Consider the following 10,563-nt stretch of genomic DNA (forward strand, 5'->3'; position numbering starts at 1 on the left):
TCAAAGGATAAAATTAGCCACGCATACTTCTAACACCTTCCATTCTCTCAATTTGGTTACAATTCACTCTATGGTGTTTTCCTCTCAATTTGGCACACTAGGATTGAGCCTCTAGACCCTTTTTTAACCTAATTTTCTAGGGTTAGGTCGCTTCCTGTGTCGCGTTGATGGGATAAGTGATAAAACATAAAAAAAAACTAGGGATGGCAAAGCAGGGCAGCCCGTGCGGGCCGGCCCGCGGCCCGCTAGTAAAAAAAGCGAGGCAAGCTCACCTTTTCAACCCGCAAACCCGTTTTAGCCCGCCCCGCATAACCTGCATCCTGCACGGGCCAGAAGCGGGGTAGGGCGGGCTGACCCGCTAACCCACAAAACAAAAAAAATGTGCTGGCAGTGGAAGAGAAGAGAGGAGTGCATTGCAAAAATGAAAATAGGTTTTCAATCCATCCAAAAACCAAAACGCCAACGCTAGGTTTTCTCCAACGCCGTTTCCCTCATTCCAATATGCAACTTCGCGTTGCCGCTTTGCGCCACTGCTGTTGCCCTTCGCATCATTGCTGCCGCTTCGCGTCGTTGTCTTCCTTTGCGTCATTGTTGTCACTGTTGTCGCCCTTCGCGTCGCTGCTTCCGTTCCGCCCCAGCAAAAAAAATTTGAATGTGGGCTGGTCAGCAAACCTGCTGGCTGGCCCTTATGCGGGGCGGGACAGAAAATCTAGCCTGCATCCATTACGTGGGGCGGGCCAAGTGCGGGGTGGGTTGGTCCGCTTTGCATCCCTAAAAAAACCCAATCTGTCTGACGCATTCTGGCTCAAGCGAAGAATTCTCGCTTGAGCGAGAAAGGCGTTAATTTCCAAAAACAATCCTAGAACATTCTCACTTGAGCGAGAATCTCCTGTTGCAAAATTGGTTTTTCAATACTTTTTTTTCCATTCTGGGACCTTCCAACTTACTCTTTTTAGCTCAAATCATTCCTCTTTATTCAAAATCTTCAATCTTTCTTAGAAACCTATAATTAACACCAAATTTGGGAATAAAATGCTCTTATTCAAATAAAGATCATAAAATGTGTAAAAAGGTATAAATTCATAAATTAAGGATTATTTTATATGTAAATTAGCAATAAATCCTCATAAGTGTCTATATTTTAATATGAAATATTACTGAAATTAGGCACTTATCCATAATACAAACAAACTTGATTTTCGTTCTTCCGGTTGCATTTTTCTTGGATACAATATACATAATCAAGGTTATATATGTCTTTATTCTTCTGGTAAGGTTTTTATATCTCGTCACGTTCTTTTTCAAGAAGAACTTTTCCCTTACAATATAACTCAATACAATTTTGTTAAGAATGTTAGAATTAGTGGCTTAAAAAAGAGTGGGTGAATTGTTTTCACAAGATTTTGGCAAAGTTTAAAGCTAGAGTGAAAAGTTCTAAAAAGTCAACCAATTGATTTTCAATTCAACTCAATAAAATTTCTATTTTAAGGTTATTTCCAGAAGATCAACCTGTTGTTTTCACGAAACAAGCGGTTGTTTATACCAGCTGAATATGAAACCAAGTTAAAATAGTTTATAAGAGTAAAGATAGAGAGAATCACACAAGAGGTTTATATTGGTTCACTCTTAACCAAGAGCTACATCCAGTCCTCAGCTAACCACTAAGAATTCACTATGTAATCAAACCTAGATTACAAAACACACACCAAGAGTGATGATATCCTCAAGAACACATACCACTCCTTGGCAACACCACAATTTTCAAAAACCCTTTCTCAATCTGCCTTATACAAATACACACAGAACTACAATGTTCAAAGAGAAGAGAATAGGATACACTTGTGTACTACAAAGCTATAGTTCATAAGTATACAAAACTCAATCCTATTCCACACACTTGAGATGATCCAAAGCTCTTGGAAAACATTTTTGATAATCTCTCTTTCTGAAAGTCTTGAAAAGAATGTCAAAAACTTTTATATAAACTCAATCAAGTGGTCAAAACTATTAGAACAAAAACCAGAAGTAGTTGGAATCATTTAAAATCAGTTCAAACCACTTAACAAAATTTTGTTATGAAAACAAGAAGTTGTTTTCCAAAACAATCGATTGAAATAATTTTCCTGTTTAGGTTTTCATAAAAAAAAACAGTTGTTTTATCCAAATAACCGATTGTTTCTGTTTGACAACAAAGACAAAATAAGCACGGTTTTTTCAAATCATTTTGAAAACCACTAAGTGTCAAACAACAGGTTTTTTCGACAATTCAACAGGTTGAAAAACTTGCTTTAGTCTCAAATCCTCGAGTAACAGCTTTTGTCAACTGGTTGAATTGAAAAACAACTGAATAAAAATTTCTCATCTTTTAAGAAAACACTTCTTTCAAAAGAGATAAAGATTCAAATGAGCTTGGATCATTTCAAGAAGTGAATTAACAAGTTAAAAACTACTAGACAACACACACACATACATCAACAAGGTTTTCAAGTTTTCTACATAGATTTGGAGACATCAAAACATCTTGGTCAACAAAGAATGATTCCCACGACATCATTACTAAATATCTTAATCAAATGCTTTTAGTTTTATCTAAACCATCATCCTATGATCGCAGTAATAACTTACCTATCTCTCCTTCCACAAATAATAATTTCGCTAATAATTCTTTTGATAACATGCCATCTACTCTTTTTGATTATTCTCTTAATGCTTACACCACTGCTAATACCAAAAACAATCACCCTATGATAACACGATCCAAAGCAGGTGTTTTTAAACCAAAAACTTTTACTACTAATATTGTTTTGAATTCCTCTATACCTGCTACTATCAAAGAGGCACTTCACTATCCCAATTGGTTTAGAGCGATGACAAAAGAATATGGTGCCCTTATCCGGAACAAGACATGGTTCCTTACTCCTCCTCCCTCCGGATATTAAAAAATAAATATAATGTTGACGAATCTTTTCAAAGGAACAAGGCACATCTTGTCGCAAAAGGCTTCAGTCAAATTGTAGGATGCAACTACAACAAAACCTGTTGTAAAGGCATCCACCATTCATGTTGTCCTTTCTACACATTGTCTCTGCTGCATGGCCAATACACCAAATCGACGTCAACAATGCTTTTCTCAACCGCTAGCTTCAAGAAGATGTATATATGCATCAACCTCCAGGTTTCGAGTCTTCATCTCCCCAACTTGTTTGCAAGCTTCAAAAGGCTATACATGGCTTGAAGCAGGCACAACGATCATGGTTTCAAAATCTAAGTTCTACTCTAGAAACTTTTGGCTTTCATTTCACAAAGAGTGATAACTCCCTATTTGTTAAGTTTCACAATTCTTATACTATTTTCATTTTAATCTATGTAGATGACATCATAATTATAGGGTCTTCTGCTCACGAGATTCAAGCTCTGATACAAAAACTGGGCTCCTCTTTGCTATAAAAGACTTGGGACATGTTCATTACTTTCTTGGCATTGAAGTCATCTCAATGGTGGAATTCTTCTTCTGTCTCAAACAAAATACATCATTGATCTTCTACGAAGAATAGAAATGCAGGAAGCTAACCCTATTCTAACTCCCGTGCAATCCACTCTTCTCCTCCAAAAGGATGTTTCACCTGCTGTTCAAGACTCCACTTTATATCGCTCTGTAGTCGGTGCACTCCAATACATTCTCATTACACATCCCCAAGCTCTAACATGTTGTTATCAAAGCTTTTCAATTCAGGCAAAATCGACAGGAACACCAGTGGAAAGTAGTTAAACGTATCTTACGGTATCTTGCTAGAACAAAAACGTATGTTTTACTCATCAAATGGAGCACCTATACATATATTCTTGCCTTCAGCGATGCATACTGGGGTAGTGACAGTGATGACAAAAAATCTACCACCGGCTATTATGTTTACCTTGGATCAAACATCATAGCTTGGTCTTCACATAAACAAAAGGTAATTTCAAGGAGCAACACTGAGGTGTTTCTAACTGAGGTTATTTGGCTTCAATCTCTTCTTCATGAACTACACAATAATGCAAATGCAATAATGTATTCTTGTACAAAACACTTTGAATTAGATATCCACTTCGTTAGGGATTACATTAAAAAACAACACGTTATGTTAATTCATCTTCTAGCTAGATTTAAAGTGGCGGATGTTTTAACAAAACCAGTGTTTTGGACCTTTTTTCACTCGTTTTCGTAGTAAACTTACGGTTACTGATAAACCATAACATTAAGAAGGAGATATTAGATAATTATGTATGCATGCCTCTACATATATGCAATTATATATATATATATATATATATATATATATATATATATACACTCTTGTATCAATAACAAATATCAATTAAAATTCTTTCTCTTCACAATAGCTTCTAACATTAACATGATAATCATTTTCTCTTTCTTTTATTGTTCGTCATCTTCTTTATTTCTTCTTGATTGAATCATGGATTCTAGTAAGGTATCAAAATGAGTTAATCCGGTTTTGTTTTGCTACACCAACACTTCTTGATCTTTTTTCTTGTTTTCTTCTTCCTCTTTTCTTCCAATGTTTCTCCTCCTTCCCCTCCTACACCAACGTCGCAACACCCGCGCTGTCAATAACATCTTAACTAGCTTTTGGATGTTTGGATTTATATTACTTTCCATTTAGTAAGGTTGGATCTTGACTTTGGTGAGATAATAAAAATATATATTTAATTAATAAAGTAACGAAGTGGATTGAATATTATTATTAATAATAATTTTGATTGAGTTGGATTGGATTGAATTTAAAATTAAAAATATATAATTCTTCACAGTAACATAAAAGATGATTGGATTGAATAGGGTTTGATTCAGTTATAAAGAAAATTTATCATTGGTATTGTTATCCAAACTCAATGAATATGTATTATATATACTGAACCTAAGTACTTGAAATTTAGTTTGTAATTATATTATTGTTTTTTACAACTTTTATATCAACAAAGAACACTGCGTAGAATAATTTATCTTAAGTAGTTTTAATTTAACTAAGATAAGATATTGATTTTAAATACTTAACAATAATTAAATATAACTTTTATGCACCGCCAGATTAACATTTAAGGCATTTCTTTTATTAATCAACATATTCATTCCTGTTTATATCAATTTATAATTAATTAATGCAATGATATGATTTACTATAATTTATGCGTTTCAATTAGTGTGAAAATGAATAAAATATTTAATATATGATTGAATATATCTAAAATAATAAAAATACGTTGATAGAGTTAAAAGGACAATTTTATCTTTTAAGGAAAGTTTTGTCTGTGTTTAAATAAAAGATAAGATTTTATTATGGTTATGTCCGTGATTAAAATTCTATATGACTTTTTTTAATTGAAATTTACACTGCGAATATCATCGAGGTCGGGAGACTTTTTTTGAATGATACCATTTATAACACGACGGTTTTTTGAAATCATCTTTAAAATTAAAGTTTTCTTTTCTATTTAAATTTTAAAATAACAAGATTTTTATACGCGTCGAATATATTTTTATAATGATGGTTTTAAAATAATTGTTATAAAGAGTTGATTTTTTACGACATTCAAATAATTAACGACGATTTTAAAATTGTTTTTATATAGTTTTTTTTAATCGTTGTTAAGTATTTTTTTAGCAGTCATTAATGTAATATTCTATCAATATTAATATTATTAAATATAATATAATAAATAAATTATTTAATATATTAATTAATATAAGAGGATCGTTAAAGATAATGAAAAATAGAATTAAAAGTTTTTAAATTATAGAAATTTTGAAATTCATAATATTAAATCGATATTTTTAATAAAATTTTATTATGTTTTTAGAAATGATTTAGCAAGAAAACTACTCCCAATATTAAAATCGTTTTTTCTATATATATATTTAGTGATATTAACGTAGTATTCTATCAATATTAATTAGTATTAATTGTTATATTTATTAAATATAATACTTTAACTTATTTATTAACCACAAACTCTTATCTACACAGAATTTATTAATTTTTTAAATTTTAGGTAAGTTTTCCAAATTCCAACTATTGACAAAATAGGCTTAAAATATCATAATTCAGTATAGTAGAGTAAGGTGTGATATATGAAGAAACATAATAAACTATTAAAATGACATTTTATTTTTATTTTGACCCTGAAAGCCTTTTACATAGCTTTGATACACAATCAAACTCTTAGGATATGGTCAAGTACTACTAATTAAGAAGAAAAGAGAACATTTTATTCTGAGATGATAGAACAACCTAATTGACTAAATTCATCTCTTTAAGCACATCATAAGGGTTTTTGTAGTCCTGGAGAACCTTCTTCCAAGATGGTCTGCTGCTAATATCATCCCACCAAGCACTGACATGCTTCCTTTCTCTAACCATAAACCCTTTTTCCATTTCATTCATCAAATAAGAAGTAAATGGAAGATGGTTAAGATCAGCAAGACTGAAGAAATCCCCTGCCAAGTACTTTGTCTGGGATAGCCTTTTCTCATAAATGTCAAGATATTTTTCAATCTTTTCTTCATTCTCTTTAATAGCCTTTGGGTCTGCTGGAACACCCTCTAGTACAGAAGCAAAATAAATTTTGACCAAGCTGTAGATTGGTGGAGTAAAGTTATGTGCTTCAACATCAAGCCATTGCTCCACAAGACCTCTATCTTCTACGGTCTTCCCCAGCAAATCTGTCCCTTGATTTTTGTATTTTTCTGCAAAATACCTAAGTATTGCCCGTGATTCTGCACAATCAAGGTGATTTTATGTTATATTTTACAAGGTATATAAAACAAAATCTGAAAATAGGTTAAGGGACTAACCATAAAGAACATAATCACCATCTTGAACAACAGGAAACAATCCAAAGGGCTGCAAACAAGAACAAACAAGCATTAAGGACCTGAAGTTTATGTTACATATATGTTCTTGTTGAGGGATGAAATGGAAACCTAAAATTACAGCAAGAAAGAAAGAAAAAGAACCTGCATCTTGAGGTACTCAGGCTGTTTGTGCTCTCCCTTAAAGCCATCAACATGCACAGTTTCAAACTCAACTTCCTTCTCAATCAGACACAATAACACTCCCTTAGTGCTACCATAGTCTGGACCATACACCTTCACAACCATTCTAATGTGTAGAATAAAGCAATGTTAGAGAAGATTTGATTGAGGAATGAAGGTTAACCTTGGTGTCTCTTATATAGTGCCAACCTCAATAACAAAAAAAATAAAAAATAAAAAATTTCAAAGAGACTAAAAAACAAAAGGATTCAAGTCAACTCTCAATTAAAAAAAATCATTAAATAAAAATTAAGTTTAAAAACTAAAATAATTAGTGACGATTAAATTAAAAACCATTTTATAAACTAAAAAATTATTGATATCAAAATAGTTTCTATTATTAATAAAAATTTATAAAGTACTTTGTAAATTAATAATTTAGAATCTAAAACATTAGTAGCTAAAACTTTCATAGATAATAATATCAAATTTTATTGCATTATGTAATTTATATATTATACAAATAAATAAATTATACTATTTGATATATAGTAACGTACATATTTAATATAATTTATATTTCTATTAAATAGCATTAAATATTTATTTAATATTTTCTGAGTTAATATTTAAAACTGATCGTTATATATATATTTAATTCACATAAAACTTAATTAGTGTAATTTTTCAAATTTTTAACTATATATATATATTAATAAATATAATAAAAAAATATCTTTCCGAATAAAATTACGATAAAATACTTGCAAACAAATTATTTGAAAATATTCAGTACATAATTTACTTTCTGAAAGAAAGAATGTGAAATTGTTACTATAAGTATTTGAAATTCTTTAGCGATAATAGAGAAGATGTTTAAATTATTAAGAGATTTGAACGTTCTAGAAAAGTTATAAGATGTCTGCTATGAATAAATGAGAGTTCTTGGTTTTTGGAAATTTTTATTTATTTAGTTTTACATGAAAGCTTTTATGTTAGGCATTAATATGCAACTTGACGTCTTAATTAGACTGACACTTTAAGCAACAACAATCATCTGTAATCATATAAATAAATTATTATTAAAAAAATAAAAAATGGGGGACTAGACCAAAAATCATATGTTAATAAAAACAATACATAGATAGACTATATCTACCCATAAAGAATTATAAGAACAAACTAGATAGAAACCTATTATACCAATTTTGGAATCTTTATATATAGGTGATATTTTGGTTCTTTTGTTTGCTCCATATCTTTTGGATTCTTTCTTAAAAGGTTTTAAAATCCCATGTTTTGAAGTTCTTTCTTATTTTCTTATGTACGATAGAGATGTCTAACATCAAGTTTATAAAATAAATAAGAATTAGCAATAGTGGATGTTGATGAATAAGTTTGAGAAGTCAAAAATAATATATTCAAAATTTTCACTAATAAGAAAAAATGATTTAAATAATTTAATATAATTAAAACAATTAAAAATCATACATATTTAAAGCATGGTCCTATGTTCATTGAGATATTTGAACTCATTCAATCATGACTAAAATTTTGAGAAACATAGTGATCTTGTCGGTGACTTGATCGCTGAAGGTCTCGCCACGTCAAACTCCGTCTTCCGCAAATACGTTCCAATTAGTCCGAGCGAACCTACGAAAACACTACAAACGGCGCCTCTAGCGGCCGATTGCACTCCGACGCTCAAGTCAGTCAAACAAGACCACCAAAGAATCGTGTACTCTGAATCTCAGTGAGACTCGTGCACTCTGTGATTCTCTCTCTCCCCTCTGTGCGAAAACTAGTCACTTGTCAGTATGAAAAAACGTACCTTCGTAATGAGTGTGGAATGCCTTTATATACCCTGCCGCGCGCCCAAGTTATTCGTGTATGAAGTAACTTAGCGTGTTTCATTCATTGGGCGTCTCGGGCAGCCTCAGCGTGAGTACCAGGTGCGACTTGGACAAGCGCACATACCAGGCCTCATCTAACGCGTGAACGATCACCCCTGTTTTGCCCCATGCACGTTATGGGCTAAGAGAGCACCAATCACCGACCGACTGCTAGCTCCCTTAGACCACTCTCATGCATGGTACTGCAAAGCGCCTAACCTCTCTGATCTCTGATACTCTGCCACCCAAGACTCGTATGCAACGCTCTTGCCGGGAATCCCTTCTCGTTCCTAGCTTAACTGCGTGTGATACGACGACCGATCGCCCTCTGATCACCGATCTCCGCCTGATCATCAATCACCCTGCAGGTGACCCTCTTCAAGGCACATCAGCTTCCCCGGCCCACATGGCCCACTAAGAACGGCCCACGTGGCCATCAGTCGCTGACGTCACCCTAGACCGATGACCGACCGGATCACAAGTCCCCCAGTCTCGAGCTGCGCACCTGTTCTCAGCGAAGAGACTAAGTGCTCGTTCTCGGTGGCCACGTGGTAAGTGACGCCACGTCACGTGCCACATCACGTGTTGTGCTTTAAGTGACGTTACACTTTCCTTCCCTAATCTTGCGACACGTGTGCGCATCAATGGCTAGCGTGAAACGTCGTTTGCAGTTCCCTTATTCAAAAACTTACGCGCCTCTACTGTTTCATTATCTTCCCCAACACGTTTCTCTGTAACTCTCAAACCCTCCTTCTGCGATTCATCTTCTCCATTCCTAGGCTTCCAGAAATCGTTCGCGATCACAAAAAGGTACTCCCTTTCTTCATCTATGGCGTATTTGAATATTTTCTACCGATTGCATTGCTCAAAAACCGCATCGTACATGCATCATGGGTCACTTTTTCCTCTTCTGCACTGTACCGAGACCCCTTCTGGTTTTTCTATGTTCCGCTTCTTCTTCCTCTTCATCGCCGTCATTTCTCTACCCCTTCGAACCATAGCATTTGCTCCCTTCGTCTTTTTCTAGTTTTTTACTGATTCCTCACCTTTTGCTTCTCCATTGTAGTGACGGACAATGGCTCGCACAAAAACCACCGCGCACCTTGCCTCATCTTCTGGTGCACAACCTTCCGCCAGTGCACCTTCATCGCCCTCGACGAGCGCGACTCCCTCGGCGAGTACGCAACCCAGGGCGACGCTCCCTCCACAAGGCTACGCGCAAACGTACAAGTGGGCTCCCCTCCACCTACTCGCCGAAACATCCAACCAACTCCCAGCCGATCACCTCGCCACCTTGCTGAAGGGTGCTGCAGATGAGCCTTCATGCGCCATCGACAGGGAGGACGACCGAAACCTGGGTGTGCGCATCCCCCCCAAGGCATGCCCATTTGCGTAGATGACAGGGCCACCAACGGGGTGCCCTTTACTTTCATCTACTCAGCAATCTTTAAGAGGCTGCGCCTCCACCTTCCCTTCACCTTCTTCGTGAAGGAACTCCTTACTGAGCTAAACGTCGCCCCTTGCCAACTCCATCCGAATGCTTGAGGCTTCATCCGGGCGTTTGAAATCTTATGCAACCATTTTGGGCACCCTCCATCGACCACGTCTTCCTCTACTTCTTCGAGGCTAAGAACC

General features: G+C 34.8%; 1 protein-coding gene across 1 annotated transcript; it reads right to left on the reverse strand.

Annotated features, from left to right (window-relative positions):
- Positions 1-6,147: 6,147 nt before the first annotated feature.
- LOC137833034 (glutathione S-transferase F9-like) lies at positions 6,148-7,203 on the reverse strand. Its single transcript, XM_068641425.1, has 3 exons — positions 7,019-7,203; positions 6,857-6,905; positions 6,148-6,778 (listed from the first exon to the last, which is right to left on the reverse strand). Exons 1-3 carry the CDS (start codon positions 7,160-7,162, stop codon positions 6,294-6,296), a joined length of 678 nt encoding a protein of 225 aa, XP_068497526.1. The 5' UTR covers positions 7,163-7,203; the 3' UTR covers positions 6,148-6,293.
- Positions 7,204-10,563: the final 3,360 nt, after the last annotated feature.

The sequence above is a fragment of the Phaseolus vulgaris genome, chromosome 6 (assembly GCF_000499845.2).
Source record: "Phaseolus vulgaris cultivar G19833 chromosome 6, P. vulgaris v2.0, whole genome shotgun sequence".
Taxonomy (NCBI): Eukaryota; Viridiplantae; Streptophyta; class Magnoliopsida; order Fabales; family Fabaceae; genus Phaseolus; species Phaseolus vulgaris.

Excerpts from the sequence above, each read along its gene's own strand:
- LOC137833034 (XM_068641425.1), bottom strand. The coding sequence starts at position 7,162 with ATGGTTGTGAAGGTGTATGGTCCAGACTATGGTAGCACTAAGGGAGTG. Across the intron at positions 6,906-7,018 it reads CTGAGTACCTCAAGATGCAG|CCCTTTGGATTGTTTCCTGT; the intron begins GTTCTTTTTCTT and ends TCTTGTTTGCAG. Across the intron at positions 6,779-6,856 it reads TGGTGATTATGTTCTTTATG|AATCACGGGCAATACTTAGG; the intron begins GTTAGTCCCTTA and ends TTGATTGTGCAG.